Raw genomic sequence first — 19,815 nt, 5'->3', positions numbered from 1 at the left:
TCAACTTGATTGAAACCATTTAAATGGACACATTGTGCTCATTATCAGGGTATGCTGTATATGAAAATGAATGAATAAAAATCTTAACTATAGCAGTTTAGAGAAGCTGGATCTTGGTGGGAATTTCCCTTTCAGGAACTGAAAGAATGGCAAACTCCTACCATAATAAGAGAAGAGGTTCAGAGGCGAAATTAAAATCAGATTTTTCTATTTCTTCACAAATTGACCCATCACCAGTATAGTGTTTCATTCATTATGTTTAGTAACTATTAAAAAGCAAAGTTTAGCTCTGACACTTTATCCAAACTTTTTATACCGTATTATTCGGACCTTAAGACGCACCGGATTATACGGCGCAATATCAATGAACAGGTATAATCCACACATAGGGCGCACTGGCTCATAAATGATGTTAAATGCTGCACGGCTTCGTAGTGTCATGTTACTGCGTTGACCCAGGTATAGTTTGAGTCGGCCAACATTACATTTGCTGAGAGGATATAGTTGAGGACCTTGAGAGTGCAGGTAGCATAGGGGCTCGAAAGTGTACTTGGACCACAAAAGTTTTAATGTGCACAGAGAAAGAAACAGATTTTGAAAAGAGTAAATAAATGTTTTTTTTAAAGCAAAACTGATTTTATTTTGGAGTTCATTTTGACAGATTTTTGAGCACGGTGTTCCACATACAATCGTTTGAGATCATTAAAAACGACCAGAAATCAAAATTAAGGCACATCAGAATCCAAGACGTTCCGTCTATTTTTAATTGAGCCTTTCAATTGGACAAACACGGCACATCTTAAGTTTCGGTAGGTTTTTGTTGTTGTGAGTTTATTGTGTTTAGTAACTGTGTTGATCTGACAAGTAATTACTTTAAATATTCACGCGTCCAGCATGTGAAATGTTGATAATTGAAAGGACAAGACAAGCCTCACTATCTTCCACAAACAGTGCAAGAAAAATGCCTTTTTTTTTTAGGAACAAAAGCCTTTGAGACAAATGATTGCCTTTTTTGGCTCTGGTTTGCTTGAAGCCACATCCAGTGTCCATCAGAGGCGAGGAGGTGGAGATAGTTCACAACTATACGTACCTTGGTATGTGGCTGGACAGTAAACTGGTCCATCTATCTATTTCAATAAACAACACTTTCTGGATCAGTTAAAACAAGATTTAATCCATGACCACATCTGGAAAAAAATGAAATTCACAATGTTACTTGTATCAATTCACGAACAATGGTAGTGTGGTTTAAACTAATGAAGAGTTTCAGTCGAGAATTCTGTATTAAAAACATCAGAAATAAGGAAACAAGTTTAAAATGAGTGGAGGCACATGCAACTTCCTTTTTTTATGCAAAAAAAACTATTACATAATCATCAAACAATAACATGTGTAAGAAAGCGGGGTGATTGTCAAGCTGTGGAGAAACAGAAAGGAAGCATTTTACTTCCTCCTATGGAATCATTGTTTCTTAGCTACAAATTGTGCTCTCTGTGCACAGCACATACATTTAAACTTTAAATTCACAAAGATAATGAAAGTAAAGCAACACCATTTAGTGTTCGATCATAAGGGTGTTTCTCTCTTGTTATAGACTGCACTTGTTGGACCCTCGAATTGTAGTTTAATTGCCTGCTTGAGATTGAGTTTTGGGTCCGTGGATGTCATAGCAACCACAACATTGTCTGTCAAGGCACTAAAAGGTGGCACTGGCGCAAAACTGTAACAACTTGGTGACAAAATGTGCTCCTCGGGTAAAGATTCCCAGGCCGGTCCCTGAACGGGGCTCTGTAACTTGTGCGGGTAGCCCACAGGCGCCGTCTCTCTGTCCTTTACATGTGCTGAACTGTCTTGCTTTGGTGATATTCCCAACGATGCAATGAGTGACTGCCATTTCTCGGCAGAGTAGGTGATACTGTCTGCTTTTACAAGGTTATGTTTGTTAAGTTTGTTGTAGTCAAATCTACTAAAGGAATCTTCTGGAGACACTTCACAGTTGTGTATCATTGCAGTGATTTTGCCAATGGTTGGTGGGGGGCTATGTTTTGTCTTCTCTGGGAAGCTTCCTTTAAGTTTGTTGTGGCCCAGGCTCCCTGGATGGTTGAGGGTAGAGGGACGACTCCGGCTGCGTGGCAGTGAATGCTGTTGAATCTGCTGAATAAAGCTAAGACTGTCTGCCGGTACAGTTTGCACCGTAGCTTGTGAGTGACAGGTAGATGAGGTCTGAGAACTTTGCATGGAGTGAAACCGTCCCCCTGTTGAGCTGGGAGAAGACACAGAAGATGAAGAGGTCGAAGTCAAGACTTCAACCCCATTGCTGGCCAAGACCCTTGAAGTAAAGTTCATGGTGGGTTTAGATGGAGATGCAGTAGTGCTATACTGAACGAAGTAAGGCCTAGCTCCATATCTCTCCAAGAGTCGGACAATGTCAAAGTGTTTTTGTTTACCTGCCACTTTCACAGGACTGCGGCCATATTTATCCATATGGTTTGGATTTGCACCTTTTTCCAAAAGCATTGCAACAATGTTAGTATGCCCTACTTGTGCTGCAATGCTTAGAGCTGTTGCCCCCTGATGGCAGGCAAGGTCAATATTAACCCTGCCTGCTCCTAGCAGACGTTTTCCCACATTTTCATGTCCTGTCCAAGCCACTGAGTGCATTGGTGGTCTTCCCTCTACATCCTGTGCATTGGGGTTTGCACCTTGCTGTAAGAGTAAATCTACTAACTCTACACTTCCCTGCCAGCAAGCCACATGAAGTGCGCTGCGGCCCTCTGAGTCTCTGGATTCCAGAGGTACTCCACCTTTCTCTATGAGTATAGAGGCCATATCAACCTGACCTTCCAATGCAAGGAGATAAAGCAGGGGTCTCCCCTCAGCGTCCCTCACATCAGTATCAGCTCCTCTTCTCATTAACAGCTCTGCTACCTCAGCATGACCCTCCAAGAAAGCAGCACTCAGAGCGGAGTGGCCGTCATAAGCCCTGTGATCAATAGGAGATCGCCTATCCAAAAGCAACCTCACTGTGCTAAGATGACCTTCTTCAGCGGCCAAAATAAGCGGTGTACGCCCTTCGATGTCCATGTCTCCAACACGAGCCATGCTTCCACGCTCTGTTAATGCAGCACAAACAGCCCGGTGGCCTTCACATGCAGCAGCGTGCAATGGAGTCCAACCAAGATCGTCCTTATGGTTCTCATCAAGGCCTCTGTCTAAAAGTGCACGAACAACCTCTGTGCTACCCCTTGCTGCTGCCAGACACAGTGCTGTCCTGCCTTCACAATCAATGGCATCAACAGCAGCAGCCCAGAAGAGTAGTCTGGAAACTGCCCTTATGTGGCCCATTGCAGCAGCAGCAAGCAGAGGGGTGATTGCAGCAGCAGCTGCAGAGTTTTCCTGAGGTGCAGCAGTCTCATCTACATCAGCACCTGCTTCAAGTAAAAGCTCTACAATTTCATAATGCCCCTCGTAGGCTGCAAGAAGCAATGGTGTCATTCCATCATGGTCCCTGTGGCAAGGATCAGCACCATGTTCTAGTAACAGACTTGCCACCTCACTGTATCCTTTAATCCCTTCAGCTGTGGGGACGCACAAGGCAGCCACAGATAGGGCAGAGCGTCCATCTCCATCTGCTAAGTTAACGTCTGCATTGTGGTCTAGCAAAATCTCCACAGCTTCATGATGTCCCATATAGGCAGCAGCAATAAGAGGTGTGCAGCCTTTTACGTCGGCTTTGTTGACCTGAGCCCCATACGTCAACAATGTTCTAACTGTTTCCTCATGGCCACCCCAGGCTGCAGCTCTAAGGGCAGTACGTCCATCCCCATCACAACCATCCACATCTGCTCCAGCATCAAGTAGGAGTCTCACAGCCTCACTATGTCCTCCCCAAGCTGCGGAACGCAGCGCTGTCCAGCCTTCATTGTCCACATGCTCCATTATACGAAGAGTGATTTCTGGCTCCTGGATTTCAGTCCATTCTATAAGGAGATGTATAACTTCAACATGGGCCTGTCTTGAAGCCAAAATCAGAGGCGTTTGTCCATGTTGGTCACTGATGAGAGGATCAGATCCATGTGCTAGCAGAAGCCTGGCTACGTTTGTCGAGCCCTCATGGGCAGCATCAGCGAGCAAAGTTAAACCATTCGTAGAACTGACCTGGTTTACAGATGCTCCATTTTCCAGCAGCTTTTTTACTAATATCTCCTTTTCAAAAGAATGGTTAGCATCTGTCCTTGAGCCAGCAATACAATGCACTCCAGATCTTGATTCTGCACCTGTCAAAGTGCTACCAGAAATTATTCCACTCCTCTGTAAGAGCTGAAAGACTTCCTGGCTGACCAAAACTGGTTTCAAAGATGACGTGCAGGTGTCCAGATTAGAAACATTTGTCCAGAGTAACCATAATGCCAGCAAAGAAGGGTTATTTTGATGGTGACCAGAGCAAACTAAATGTGTGGCAAGTTGGCAGGTTTCCTCAGTATCCAGATAGGGTGCCTGCATGGTAAGGGCCATAGCAAGCATACTGTGGCCTTCCTGCATACTACACAGGTACTTTTGTGTGCAGTACTTTATATCAGTTAGCCACTCTGCAAAGCTTGTATGAAAAAGAAGTTTGCTTCCATCAGGTCCATCAACCAAAAGTGGCATTAGGGTACGGAGCTTGTTCTGGAATTCCTGGGTGCTAAGCAAAGTGTCTTGAGTCCTCACAGCTTTAAACAGCTGCTGCAGGGTAAGTGGCTTGTGGGCAGCCAAAAGCACATTAAATAGTGGCTTTGCATAGACAAAGAGTCCACGAGGGAAGAGTCTTTGGCAGAGCCACAGGTAGAGACCGTTCAGAGTCCCCGGGATGTCCCTGATTTCCCGTAGGCCCACCAGGGCAGCAACCACACCATCCAGAACTTTTTCGAGAAACAGAAAGCAGCCTCCGCTTTTGATGTGGAGTAGGTTCAACATGCTGGCTGTTTCAGGCGTGAGTTGACGACGAAGGGTCGCTTCTTCTTCCAAGCGACAGAGAATGTACTGCTGCACGTCTCGTACCGGCTGGGGCTTCCGAAGATCATCAAGGCAGAGCCGACGAAAACCTGTAGCATATAAGACCAAGATCAGCACTAGATAAAATAAATGATAAAATAAATGTAGGGCAATGGAATTGGGATGTAGATCTGAGCTTTGGTCGTTCAGTAGATATAGAAAACAAACAGAACACATCAAATGTTTACAAAAATAACAAGAACATTTCGTAGTTCTATTGCTATTGCTCAGTGTTTAAGCACGTACACATGCAAGTACAAGTGCCTCCAGCTTTTTCTCCTCTCCCGACAAATACTTGTTCTGTTTGACATTTAAAGATGTGGATAATATTTTTAAATACTGCTAAGAATGCAAGAAATCAAGCCTACATGGCAGGAAGTGTCACCACTGTATAATGAATTCAACCAATTAAGGGATGTATGCAACTGTACTTCCTCTCACCTGAGAACATTTTGCACATGGTCTTGTTTTGGCGTCGTACCGAACAGACCAGCAACAGCCAGTCAGGCAGCAAGTGTTGGTTCACAGCCAGGAGTTCCGCGATGGAAAAGTTGCTTCCTCCACTTGTTACATTTCCTACATCCAGGGAATCAACCACCAGCATCAGCGATCGAGGGGGAGGAGGGAGGTCGAGCAGGGGACCCAAGACAGCTCTGTGGACACATAAAAACAACGGACATTTTAAGAGGGCGCAATTAATAACAAGGTTTAACTGAATACAGAATAACCATCTTCTTCAACGGATCCACAGAAGATGGACTATTTGTAAGTGGGTCAATACCAATGTTAAGAAGAGTAAATCCAACAAGTAAACAGAAAGACATTCCTAGCACGTCTCCCGCAGCACGATAGCCTCCTACACGTTAAGCTATTTTGATCATATCCCCAGTAATAACACCTCTTCATGTCCCCATCTTTTGCCTTCATGAACATCATCGGTCCTTCTCCTTGATCTCCATCTCTTGTTTTCTTCATCCATCTGTAACTTCTTTCACTGTTTCCAAAAACATATATCTATCAATCTTCAAATCAATTTCATCTTACTATATTCAACTGATTTAAAGTTGCTAAATTTGGCTACAGGCTACTGTAATCCACGCTAGCTATGTTTAGCTAGCTGTGTTTATGTTGTGTTGTTAGCTATGGCTAGCAGTCTTAGGCTTGCTAAAGTGACTTGATTAACTAAGCTATGTATTAAAAAAGAGAAAATTCAAAATGCAACCTAACCATAGAAACAACTTTACCACTGCTGTTCTAAAAATATTCAAAGTGTTAAAGTTTCCTGAAGCTTTAAAAAATAATCAAGTTTAAAAAAGACATCCATGATCAAGTATCGAGCACCAAGTGTTGTCAATAATAATAAGGTTTCAAATTGTGTTGGAACTTCGATTTTGGTTATTTATTTTTGCATTAAAGTGAAAAGTGTATACATTTATTTAATATTTTTTAGATTATTTAACATTTAATCAATTTTCCAATGTTTGTTGTTTGTATTTCAGGGAATCTTTTAACAACGTTTCATTGTTTTAAAACATTGCGTTGTCCACCCACAAGAAGCTCCTCATTTCACTGTTCGGCAAACATTAATCACCTTAGATGCCTCCAGTTTTAGTGTTTCCAAGCTCCACATTCCATCATGTCTTGCATGATAAACTTGAAAAATAAAGCATCTAAACTCTATCGTCTAAAACCCTCAGATGATCAAATAGTAATTGGATGTTACATCACAAGTTCAAGAAGTTACACAGCTGACATGGAAGCTGTAAATTAGGTTGTGATGGGTGCGACACCCACATCTCTCCGAGATGAGTCAAATAAATGTTATTTCCTGCTTCTCCCACCTTCACTTTACAGTCGACCGCACTTATGAGTCGTGCAGCATCTTTGAGATCCTCAGAAGTCAAGCCTGAACACACATCCTTCTTTTGAATTCAACATTAACATTAATTCTAGTCAATGTGACCCATAAAGATGCCCGTGTTTAAGTGAGATAAAAGTACATTTTATTGACGTACACAATGATAACCAATAACAGTAAAACAGGTGTTGAATTAAATGGGAATGTCTGGTTAAATATGATTAGTAAAAAGACAATGAAGATAAACTGAGCCTTAACTAATGAAAAGACAATACCACATACAGACTCCTACGTAAAAATACATTTTCTTCAGCCCGCGGTGCAGACTGCCAAAATGTTTTTGCCCTTTATTTGATTGAGTTCTGCTCAACAACTCCAAAAGACCATGTTTAAACATACACTAAGTGCATTTCCATTTAAACATTGTCTCTAGTACTTGTCTACAACCTGCATCTAAATATTGCAGGTTTTTTGTTTTTCCAGTACTGTATTGATATTCAACAGCACATTTTTTTTGGCTTTCAAATCCTATTTTTTATCATAGTTCTGTAATGGTTTATATTTAAGTAAAGTGTCTGTAAAATGTACATTTACAACAAGTGGACCAATGTTCATGGTGTTTGTTCATTTTTGTCTTGCAATTAAACTTCAGGCCGCTAGATGGCAGCAGCCATTTTGTCCTCCGCAGCTAAAGGAAAACAATTAAATCCTGCGAGATGACTGAGTACGAGAGGATACAATCCACACCTGCAGCTTTTTTGGCAGATGTTTGATGACATTTTGGTTTGAAAAACAAATGAGAGCAGTTACGACTTAGTCAAGAGTCATGTGGTCTGTAAATTCTGCAACACCAGAGTCAAGTACTCGACAATACTACAAATATAATCTTCCTGCAGTATCACGATAAATAGTACTGTTGACCCTGTATAGTGATATGTATCGTATAAACAAATTCTTGGCAGTACACAAACCTACGAATACAACATACTAAATCTTCTTAAGCATCTCTAATTCTGCCATAAAACACCTTTGACCGTGTAGCGATCTTCACTTTACGACTTCACATCACAAACATCTGTAATAGGGGTCACGCAGCAGGTCAGCTTCAGAGAGCCGACAATTAGAAGGTGTTTGCAGCAACGAACAGGTCACGCTCAGGCTGAATTTGGGTCAATTATCCTTCAACAAACAGCGACGACCGTGTGCGTCAACTGTTATTAGACTTAACGTCTATGATTAGGAAGGACCGGGAGCTCCAGTACCGGGCAGGAATCTCCAGAAATAGCAGGGTAAATCACTCAAAGGCCGCTGTGATTCTCCCTCAGACGACGCTGATAATCAGCGGGAGGATGTTCTGGTGCCAGGAAGGAAGCGACCACTCCGGTGTTTATTAAAGGCCACGAGGGCCGCGTGCTTCTGATGCAGCGACTCTTTCCTCTGACAAGTGGGCAACTGATTCTTCCAGGAGCCAGAGAAACAAAGATGAGGTCAACCAAGATGAAGATTAACATACGAGTGGGCAGAGCGCTGTTTTTTTTTTTTTAATCCGAAGTCGTTTGACTCTTCCTCACATTGAAACGGAACTCACATTTTTAACAAAAATAAAACGCTTTCCTCACTTCAAGTCTCATATTATTCATTAGGCTGCCAATTTCTATTTTTATTTCCCAAACTACCTTTCTTATTAGACTAGAAGCATAATTATTTCCGAGAGAAAAACACAGATTTTTGCCTTTGAGAAAATACTCTCTTATGCAATTGTATTTATTATTTACTATAAATGTATTCATCACTATGAATACATCTTCTAAATACTATTATTTTTTAAGCTCTGACTGAGTGGTAAGTTAGATTTCCTCGGGAGACATATAATGTATAGTGATTGTTGTGAGGGCCAAAAAAGAAAGAAAGAAAAATATATATATATATATATATATATATATATATATATATATATTAAAAAAAAACTCCTTAAATGCAAATATAATATTTATAAAACCTTGCATTTAAAAATAATTTATATATCACTATTCAATTAAATTATTTTGAGTTGACAAAAAGGACTGAGAAAAGATTTATGAAGACAAACGTTATACAATACAATAATACAAAATTTCGAGTTGTCATAAACACCTAACATGGGCTGATACAATCTAAGGGCCGTGTACGGGCCACAGAACAGCACTTCTGTTCTAGTTATGTATAAATATAAAAGTAGTATCAGTGACATCACACAGTTGTCACTGAAGGCAGCAAAAGTCTTTTCCTTGTTCAGTCAGACTTAGTTGCGGCTATGGTTGCTAGTATGCGCTCACTGGTCAGTGAATTTGAATTCCACTGCAACAGGGAAAACAATAAATAGGGATATCATCAAAAAATAAAATGTTAGATAGTTTTTGTTGATTTGTGTATAAAATGTATGGCTCCTTGTGTACTTTTGTTCTTTTAGCCGCCAGCCTCTAGTAGACACTGAATGAACTGCGTTTTTCTCTTCCACCTTGCTCTGATGTTAATATTATCAACTGTTGGCAATTTCTTGAATCAATATTTAACTCTTCAACATGAAGAAAAAAATGGCACAATATACACTGAAGTTAATGAGTTAATGTCTCAATGAAAGATTGACGGATTAAAATATATAGGATTAGATTTAGTATGTCCCTGAATCACTCCGAGTACCAATGTTACGCAATTTCCTTCGTCCACAAACATTAGTTGAATGGATGGTATATTCTGGAAAGTAATAGTTCAACCAAAATTGAAATTTCACCCATTTTCTACCTGATCTTCTGCTTAAAATATAGACTTTTTTTCAGGTCAATTTCTAATATTGAGGCTTAGACACAAGAGGGATGTTACAGACGAGCAGTATGGAGGTATTTGGATGTTTTTAAGTGGGTTTTTTTGGATGAAGGTGAAGACAAAGTCAACAGACTTTTCATCAATCTTTCATCGATCATTTGTCCTTTTTAAGGGTCTTTGCTGTAGATCATGAATTAAACATTTGCTTTTAAAGCAATGTATTAGCATTATTAGACACAGTGAAATACATGTTTTTTGCTATTGGCATGATGACCATAGATTGAGGATGGGCTGTTGTAGATGACAGTGGAAAATATTCTAGGGGGCGCTCTCTACCAGTGCATTTTCCTGCCTGTACCATTACAGTCAAAAATTGTCTAAACTTTGCATCCCAGCGCCCTCTATAGGCCAGATGCCACTGGTAGATGGGCACAAATGGAGAAGTCTAGGAGTCACTTAAAGCTGCCTGGTCACCGTGAGAGCCTTTCCCCTAAATCTGACATGGTTGTTACTCAGGACTATAAACCCTCCCAAATTCGGTCACTCCTTGTTTTGAGAAGATAAAACTGCTCTTTTAACACTCCTTAATTCCACGTCACAAGCGGCCAACAAAAAAGTAGAACGAAAATGAATCACATCGGAAATTGGAGTCAGATTTATGATTTGATTCTCCTTATCAACCCCGGCCTCGTCCGAATGAATCATCTCGGTGATAAACGACTCGGTAGTCGCTGCTTTCAAGTCCGAGAACGTCCTACAATTAAAAGCACATTTGCACCATGACCTGGGTGACGGGTCGGACAGGTTTAGTGCGAGCTTATCATACCTTTGTGTGCTTTAGTCACCTGATTAGAGCGACACTCCTCGGAGCACACGCCACCGTACAGGAAGTGTTTTCATTAGTCAAACCGTTTATTCACTTTTACGTTTCCAATCCTGCTCCGCGAGACACCTCGGCTTCGGTTTTTACTGCTTCTACACTCGTTTATAGAATACCTTGCTGTCTGGTGGTGCCGAGAAAATGTTAAATTCATTTCATTTTAACGCTTGTTTGAAAGAATAATTTCTGACCAGCTTTGGTTTTTAGCGACACAGAGAAGAAATGTGGATTCCCAGAATAATTGGGGTTCAAAAATATGATTTTTGTACTTATTTTTTTTATTCTAAATTAATAACGACCTACACAAATTCGAATACCAAACCCTAAAACTGGTATTTTACCTTTTCCCACTCTAAACTTAGAAAATTAAATAGTATTTTAAAGAAATGTGACTTTAGAGGAAAATGAACAGTAGAAAAATTTTGGAAATTTGTGTTTGTAAGTAGCAAATATTACCTTAAAATTCATTTTATCTGCTAGCGCTAATATGCTAACAAAAGTTAGCATCCAAATGCTATCTTTTTTCTGCTATCAAAGCTAGCCTAGCTCAAATGTGTATGAACTAATGGTGAGAGCACGCTTTGACATTTTAAAGAGAAATTGATCAACTTGAATTAAATCTTAAAAAATAATAATAATAATGAAGACACATCACAAGATGGCCCCCGGGGGGACAAATCTTTTTTTTTGTTTTACGTCGTCCGTTGGCTCAGATCAAACCAAGATAAATGTTGTTGTGAACTTTAGAAGGTTCCTGTGTTTAAGTTAAGATAAGGAACAGAGATTAGTGATGTCAACAATTATACAGATATTTATGTTTTTTTTCATGTGTAGTTTTTAGAAAGCTCATATGTTTTATGTTTTACTTGGTTATGGTGTGTATGTTGTTTAATAAAATTCATACGCCCTTGAATGCATCATTTGCGTTTGTAAATTAGCATTTGAGACGGCAAAAGAGTGAGTTTAATCATAGTTTAGTCATAGTAGTTTCTATAAACTCATATATGGAAATGTCTGTAGGAAAATTAAACTCGTAATTCAATAAAAAAAAAAGTTTTTTTCCATGTAACATTGGTTTATTATTTGTAAAAGTGGAAGATATACATTTCCCTGACGTTTATTTCTGACTCAGCTCAATCTTAGTGAAAGATTTCCATAAGCTAAGAGCGACTCTGCGAAAAACGTCCTTCTTTCAAAACATTCTCAAGACCATTCCAAAGAAGATTGTAGCCTCTTCTAATGAGAGTAAAATTGACGTCAAAGGCTCAACAAACTCTTAATAATTAAGATGAATCAAAATTGATCAAATCCCAAATAGACATTTCTTGTCATAGACTGGTAAATATAAAACATTTATCAGCCCGTAAAAATTGAACTGATCGGTCATTTTGGCCCTAAATATATATATATATATATTTTTTTAATGCATTATTGCTCCAGATCCATGTGTAACAGTTGGACCTGACGGTTCTCTACTTCCTGTTTGGGAAAACATGGGTATTTCCAGCGTGATGCAATAGGAGAAAAGTTCAATTTAAAATTACACAAATCTATGAGTAGCAAAGGAGAAAGTGTTGCAGAATCTTGGCAAAACAAGTGTTTTTCAGTCAAAATCTCTATAAAAAAAACTGAAATTCTTTCTCTCGGGCAACATAACTGTTTTATTATTAAGCATCTTGTTTCTATACCATGAAGCCAAGATTTCTCTCGGGTTTTCTGAGATTCAATTCTGAGATGTGCTGCAAACTGCCCTGTGAAAGGAAAAGTTTTGAGTTCTACACCCACATGCCCAGAGGACAGCCTGTCATCACAACCCCCCCCCCCCCCCCCCCGCACACACACACACACACACACACACACACTTTACGTTTCATCAGCTTGTTGACAGTTGCTCTCACATGGCAGCGTTTCACTGTCTCACAAGTGTTTCGAACACAAACAGCCCTCTGGCTGGAATTTGGAAATCCAGCTCGGTACTTCACACCGAGAGCAGCGCAAACACAGGAGGAGCAGAGCAAACATGTGGCAGGGAGAGTGACCTCACCGGGGCCGGTGCTGAGACGGTCACCGGGGTTCATGAGGCATTTTTCACCTCTTTGTTCCCTGTTTTCTGACTCCCGTGAAAGGATGCGATGTCATAAATAACAGTGCGGCCCTCGCTCACACTGGGGCTCTATTGTGCGGGAGGTGAATGGGCAGAACTGCGACATGAGTGGAGACGAGAGTCGCCGTTTTCATCCTGTCCGCGCTGATGGACGAGTGGCCTACACTTTTACAACACTTTTACACCAATAAAAGCTACATTTTTTAGCCGAAAAACTATTTCAAAATGATACATGACCACTCACAACATGCCAACAGTACATATGTTAATTTAAAGAGAAATAGAGTGAAAATAAATGTATTTTTTAAAGAGTTTCCTGGAGTCAACAGTTGTTATGGTGGGATATTTATGTCACAATGGAGTTAAGTGACAGATATTATTTTCTTTTTCTTTTTTAAAAAGCATTTACAAAAAAAAGATACATTACAGGTGGTATAGAAAATGCCCCTATGCAAAGCAACTTAAAAAGTAATAAACAATTAAGTATGTAAGAAATGATTGATGCACTTTAATATCACAATAATTTAACAGAACTGTATCAATATATTTATTAATTTATTTTGCTTTTAATCATCATGTTTTTTATTTTAATAAAGTATTTATTCAATGAAATAATTCATTTTTTGAATTTACACTTAAAATGCAAATTATTCACAGCGTTTGTTTATTTTTGTCTTGCAATTACACTTCCGGCCGCTAGATGGCGTTACGTCCAATGCCGCTATAGGAAGTAAGTAAGACCAGGGAGAACCTAATCCTTCTAGATCCAGGTGATGACTGAGGGCGAGAGGATACAGTAGACTCCAGCAGCTTTTAAAGCTGATGTTTGGACATATTTTGGTTTTGAAAACAAATTAAATCAGTTACGACTTCGTCAAGAGTCATGTGGTCTGTAAATACTACAACACCAGAGTCAAGTACTGGACAATACTACACATATATACTTGTTACTACAGTATCACTATATATATATATAAATATTTCGTATTGTTGCCAATGTACAGTATTGTGGTGTGCATCCCATCACCAGATTCTATAAAACACAAATTAAATAAATATAACTTATAATAACAATAATAATCATTAATTATAATTAATGCCGTTATAACATCGTATAAATGTTTTTATACAAGATGGACATTGTCCAGATCAATCATCCAAATATTTTACAGCTTTAGGTATATTTTTTTAATCTATTTTAAGTTGCCACAGCTAATCTATTAAAAGTGTTTTCATCATGAGCTAGTTCTTTAAAGATAAAAAAGTGTGTTTTCTTGTGCAGTTATGTTCATCTTCACAGTTTAGTCGGAGTAATTTCACCTGTGGCGAGTAAGACCGTCACCGTCTTTAACTCAACGCTGAATATACAATTGAACTGCTTAAATGTGGGAAGGTGAGTAATACACGTTTAATACGCGTAAGAAAGGACTTTAGAGTTACAGCGTTGTGAAAGTGAAAGAGGAACAAAGCAATGACTCAACAATTCCTGCGCGGTTCGAAGTGACTGATGTATATTTTTACTGCTGTTTGTATACTTCACAGATAGATCGACTTCCTCATGTCAGTCACAAATCATCTACTTCACAACATGTCCATTCGATTTTCAAAACATTAGAACAATGTGCTCGTTATAATTACCTCTGCCAAGGAGGTGATTCTATTATATGGATCAACAACTCTTCTCCTCCTACTGTGTTTTACAATACTTCCTGACTGAAGTATTTGCTATCAACAATATTATCAATAAAGGTAGCAAATGTTACAGATAAATACATGTAGGGGACGAATTGGAAGGAAATTAAATCATGATAATGCTTGGCAGAGGTCTGCATGCACTATTTTTCTTGAGGTACAGGGATAAGCTACGAGATAATCCACTAATACAGAGTTATTGATCGAAACATTCTTAGTCGATGAGCAAAGCCAGACAACTGAATAATAAAGCGTCCCAAACTTGACAAAAACACCTGAGATTATTCCGGGTGTGTTTGCTCTTGTTGAGGTTTGCCCAGAGACACTACGGATCAGTGGAGAACTGATATAAAACGTGGTTCTTAGTGGGCGCTGTCGAGAGAATCGGCGTTAAAATGAAAGTGTTTGAAGGTAAAGTCTGCAAATCTGCTGACACCACCCAAATATCCAAAGACCTGATAAGTACAGGACCAGCATTAGAAGGACCCTTTGGTGAAGGGACACGAGATCCTATCAGCAGAACCTGCCGGCCGTTGCTGGTTGTTTGCTGTTCGAGACACTCAGCTGCTGAAAACAAATGTTGACACAACAAACAAAAACTTCTTTTGTTCTCCCGCGGACATTTGTAGGATTCTTGTTTCCCTCATCAGAGTACGTGTGTCGACTCGGCGGAACGTTTGTGGGGAAAACATGATTTAAAGATTGAACAAACCTCTTGAACGTGTCGTCGGGGGCTCTCTGACAGTGGAAGGGGTCCAAAGTTGAAGACACGGTCGGGCTCCCGAGGGCCTCGGTGTAGGTGGCGGGCAGCAGAGGTGAGGACCTCAGCTGATCCACCAGGCTTAAGACGAACCTCCATGGCTCGCTGCTTCTCTGGTCTTCCCGCTTGCAGAAGTGCGACGCCAGGCAGCGTGGTGCCAGCCCGGCCGCCAACCCCGCCTTCGATGTGGGCCAGACCGCCTCGGTGCACAGTGCCGTTTTACCGGCTCCAGGTCCGCCGGTTACCAGCAGCCCCGGCGGCGGCCCGGGGCCCAAACGGGAATCCAGGCAGTGCTTCAGCTTCTCCAGGGCCCATTCCCGACAGTAGAAACGTCTACCCTTGAGCAAGCTGTCGTAGGGTCCGAGGCTACTCGTGAACTCCGACATGACTCACAGGGTCATGTTCCTTCTGAGCCTTCAACCGCTGGCCTGATGTTTCCTCAGAAGCAGGGAGTCTGGCATCAGGTCTCTCTCCTGTAGTTTTAGAGACTCTGCCGACATTTTCTCAAGTGGTTCAGAAGATCCATGATCAGCTCGGAAAACTTCCTCCTCATGTTCCGCCTGAAAGCGCAAAGAGAGAGTCGTTGAGGAATCAAACAAGTTCAGGGAGTGAAGTCCCTTTAAAAAAAGACCCTGAAGCATCAACCCACGGGCAGATCCTGCGCTGTCAAGCTCCTTCCTTTCTCACACCTCCCTCTCTCGCCGTTTCTGGTGTGCTCTAGTTTTTCTTGTTCCTGCCTCTCCTCCCTCCCCGAGAGTTACTCAGCCTGTCGAGACATGCCCAGGATATGAGAGCGACCGGAGGAGAGAGAGGGAGGAGTCGCGACTCCACGACAGTAACGGGAGGAGTTTTCAAGTGGTCAAAGGTTCAGGTCTCTTGACCTACACTTTATGAATTTCGACTGATTCGTAACAGGTGAAGGGGGTTCGTCGTCGGTGGGCGGGGCCAGAGCCCTTACATACCTTTGAAGATCCCACTTTCACTTTCATTTGTGGAATGTCAGTAATTCCAGAAATGAGGGACGGCTTTTCCGATGCGTCTTTCGCAAGAGTCGTTGAGATGTTATCATCCACGGAAACTTACATCAGTTTAGAAAACAGAGCCAAGGACCTTGACTTTAGTAGACCGTGACTTAATGCAACTTTCTTTTCTATATTTCCATCACCCCAGAGGTCCTCTAGCGCCCCCAGGAAAAACACTAATAAGCCTTTATTGAATTAATACATATGACTTTTTGATAAATTGGGAATTTATTTTAGAATCATACATAGCCTTGACCTTGTGTTGAAACCTTTTTTGAACAGTCATGACTAGGGTTTTAAGAAAGTAACAATTTACTAACTCTTGTGTTATTTCAGGGTCAAGGTGACCCGGAGGAGTTTTGTGTTTGTTTCTGGGTCAAAGTGAACAAGCTTCCTGGCTGCCATGAATACATATGCAGTGGTGGAGGTCGTTCACCTCGACTAAGAGACAAGGGATACAAGCAACACATTTGTTTTGGAGTTAACACAAGGGTTAAATATAACAAGATAACTTAGCGATATATATAAATAAAGTTTGTAATGAATAAAATGTATTATTTAACTTACAATTAAAATTTTAATATTCACAGAATTTTTGTGTATCAATAAAACTAGATAGGAGTCATTACGTCCTCCATAGCTAGAGGACCTATAAAAAAATGACTGAGGACTAGAGGATACACTCATCTTCTTTAAAGCTGATTTTTGGATATATTTTGGTTTTAAAACAAATGAAAACAGTTACGACTTGGTCAAGAGTAATATGGTCTGTAAATTCTACAACACCAGAGTCAAGTACTCGACAATACTACATATATTATTGTCACTACAGCATCACAATATATCCTATTATTGGCCCTGTATTGTGATACGTATCGTATCAACAGATTCTTGCCCATACACGCCTACAATTACGCAACCTGGTCTTTCACTCCACGACCATCAAACTACTTTATGGCAGTGGGTTGGAGACGACAGTTGCGCTCATTTTCTTCACTATTAAAAGAGCCTTTCGCTCGGTCGATTAACAAATGTGGAATGTGGTGGCAGTGTCTGAGGTACTTATTAAGTTTTACAGACAGTCAACGCTGCTTCAATTACACTTTTCTAGCATGGGTGGAGAATTTTGACGACAAAGGGCATTCCTTTTTTTAAGAGTCATCATTCAGATCAGACGCACCCGTCGTGTGAACCCGGGAGAGTCCGTTCATTGCCACCCTTAGAAGGCGTAAAGATTTCATTCAGGTTTGTGTAACTGTACCGTAAAAAACTATTGTTTCACATTTACTTAACGTTTCTTACTTTACTTCATTCAACACCACAATCATCCGTGTCAATCATGATGCAGTAAAAATTAGTTTTTGAACAAATTTAAATCATGTTTGGTCTTATTTGAATCAACGTTTATATTTTAGATTCGTTTTTTATCGTTGAAGGCACGGCTAGTTTGACATGAAGAAATATTATGTCGTATTTTCATTCTCTGTGTGTAACCTTAAGAATTTCCTAGCAATTGAAATGTATTACGAACTTCCACTTCCTGGTGAATGCTTTCGTGCTTTAAACGCATTTGATTATAACTATTTTGATGCTTCTAAGACTATGTCCAGCATGTATTGGAAAAAATTAATGAGTGTGGTGGAATTTCAATTCCCACTTATGGTGGAGTTTCTGAATCACGGCCGCTGAACGTTTGACGGGATAAGTGTTCAAATGGAGCCGTGGTACCGTGGAAACTACTTAAGACGGAGGCTGAAAAACCTTGTCATTTTTTTGGGGATGGAAGCTGATATTTGAAAAAATTAGTAAAAAACGCTGCCATTTGCGAAAGTGGTGCCTTAAACGTGGCCCTGAAATGCACACAGTACCCGCTAAGGGATATGACTAAAGTGGTGCCCAACAGGGGGGTGTTTTCAAAGTGCAGCCTGGACAAGTTTTGCCGAAAATTGGTTCCAGATGATACCTCAAAAAGGTTCTTATTATCCCTCAGTGGAGGGAAATGTGTTTGGGAAAAGCATCAAGAAAAATAGTCTCAAAGAAAAATACCTTGAAGTTTTCCTCAAAGTTAGCAAGTAGCTTCTCTTAAACACGGATGACCCAGTTCAGAGTCTAGCATAATTAACATTAAGGAATGATTTGATAAACCATGAATACTTTATTAGTTTCAATATTTCAGTAGAGTGTCCCCGAAAGAGATGGGAGCTTCCGTCTGAGACTTCTGTCCCGGCAGACGAGCGGTGAGGCGCGAGGAAGACGTGGCACCGAGCCGCGATTTCCATCTACATTCTTGTCATTACTCGTCGCCACTAATTGTAATCTGCTTCACCGCAACCCGAGGCTGACGTAGACTCCGTGTCGGCCACCGTCTGTCGCCGCTGATCCGTCTCAATTCATCGCAAATGGGTTTTCATGTATCGCAGCTCTTGTAGTAATAGTCGAATGTACACGGTAAACATAGGTATATCTAGGACACTTAACAATCCTGATAGAATATTGTCTTCTGTGGCACTTTTTCTAGTAGAATCATTATTTGTTTGTGGTATGACAACAAAAAAAACTTGATAATTATATGAATTAAAGTGTAAATGAATCAGTTCTGGTTGATCTTAAGTATCTTTATTTTACTTTAAATATTTAGATAATTATTATCTTACCATTTCAAGTAAAGGCCGTATAAAGGTTTGCTTCAGAATGAAAAAAAAACCCCTCAAAAACCCTCAAATAAAGTTGTGGTTTATTCTTCAAAGAGGACCAACTTCTTTAGAAGCTCTTCATTGGAAACAGGAAGTTCTGTTTGCGATCATGAAACCAAATTATCTTCACTAAAAGCAACAAAAAGCTCCTGCTTAATTGTTTTATGATACAATAATCAACTTTTTTTTTAACAACTACCGACATTTTCACCGGTTGAATCTCAGATTCAGTTATTATTTGTAATTTATTAGAACAAGTCACTACTTTTAAAGGACGTCACTCATCGTTTCTATGGAATTCGTTTTTTTTTTCAACTAAATAAAAACAAAGCAGTCACGTTATCCCTAACAGCCAATCAGCTGCTGGCAGTCCAGCCCTCAGGTGAACCTGAAAGAAGTGACTTTAAAATTAAATAATTTCCACAGAATCATGAACAGGAAGGAAAAGATAGTTGCGTTAAATCCACGTGGTTCGCTGTTTTTTTTTAAAAATAAATAGTAAATAAAAACGCAATGAAATGATCGGTTATTGAAGATTCTCTACCTGCGTCTCTCTCTCGTCTCCTCGCCGACTTAGAGCGACACGTGAGCGGCTTCACGCCGGTGCTTCTCCCGCTGCAGCAGCTCCGGAAGACTCGAGCACATTCTCCGGTGTCTGGTGGTGACACTTGTTTCCGCCTCCTGCCGCTTCCTCCATCCCTTCCTCACTTAACGCTTTCTTTCTCCGCGTGAAAAACACATTTTCTCTCAATATATTTATGAAATGAATTTATTTTAAAGCGTTGTGTTCATGAATAACGTCACACAAAAGAGGAAAAACAAACAAAAAACTATAATATCAATTAAAAATTATTTAAATAACACCTAAAATGAAAAATAAATATTAGTTTATTTGTGACCAGCAAACACGCTGCCTTATTAATATAATAATAAAGATACACTTACCAAAGCGAAAACCTTTACATAAAAT

At 40.1% G+C, this 19,815-nt stretch overlaps 1 protein-coding gene across 2 annotated transcripts; it reads right to left on the bottom strand.

Moving 5' to 3' along the window:
- Positions 1-1,154: 1,154 nt before the first annotated feature.
- ankrd50l (ankyrin repeat domain 50-like) lies at positions 1,155-19,480 on the bottom strand. 2 transcript variants are annotated; one of them, XM_087803954.1, is made up of 4 exons: positions 19,390-19,480; positions 15,083-15,690; positions 5,476-5,687; positions 1,155-5,084 (listed from the first exon to the last, which is right to left on the bottom strand). In XM_087803954.1, the coding sequence occupies exons 2-4, from the start codon at positions 15,514-15,516 to the stop codon at positions 1,567-1,569; spliced, it is 4,164 nt and encodes a 1,387-aa protein (XP_087660080.1). In that variant the 5' UTR covers positions 15,517-15,690; positions 19,390-19,480; the 3' UTR covers positions 1,155-1,566. The 2 variants fall into 2 exon arrangements, with proteins under 2 accessions (XP_087660080.1, XP_087660079.1); XM_087803953.1 differs by lacking the exon at positions 19,390-19,480 and adding an exon at positions 15,780-15,877.
- Between the last annotated feature and the right edge of the window lie 335 nt (positions 19,481-19,815).

Source organism: Callionymus lyra, chromosome 12, assembly GCF_982586985.1.
Source record: "Callionymus lyra chromosome 12, fCalLyr1.hap1.1, whole genome shotgun sequence".
Taxonomy (NCBI): Eukaryota; Metazoa; Chordata; class Actinopteri; order Syngnathiformes; family Callionymidae; genus Callionymus; species Callionymus lyra.
This window is presented reverse-complemented; position numbering and strand designations above follow the sequence as displayed.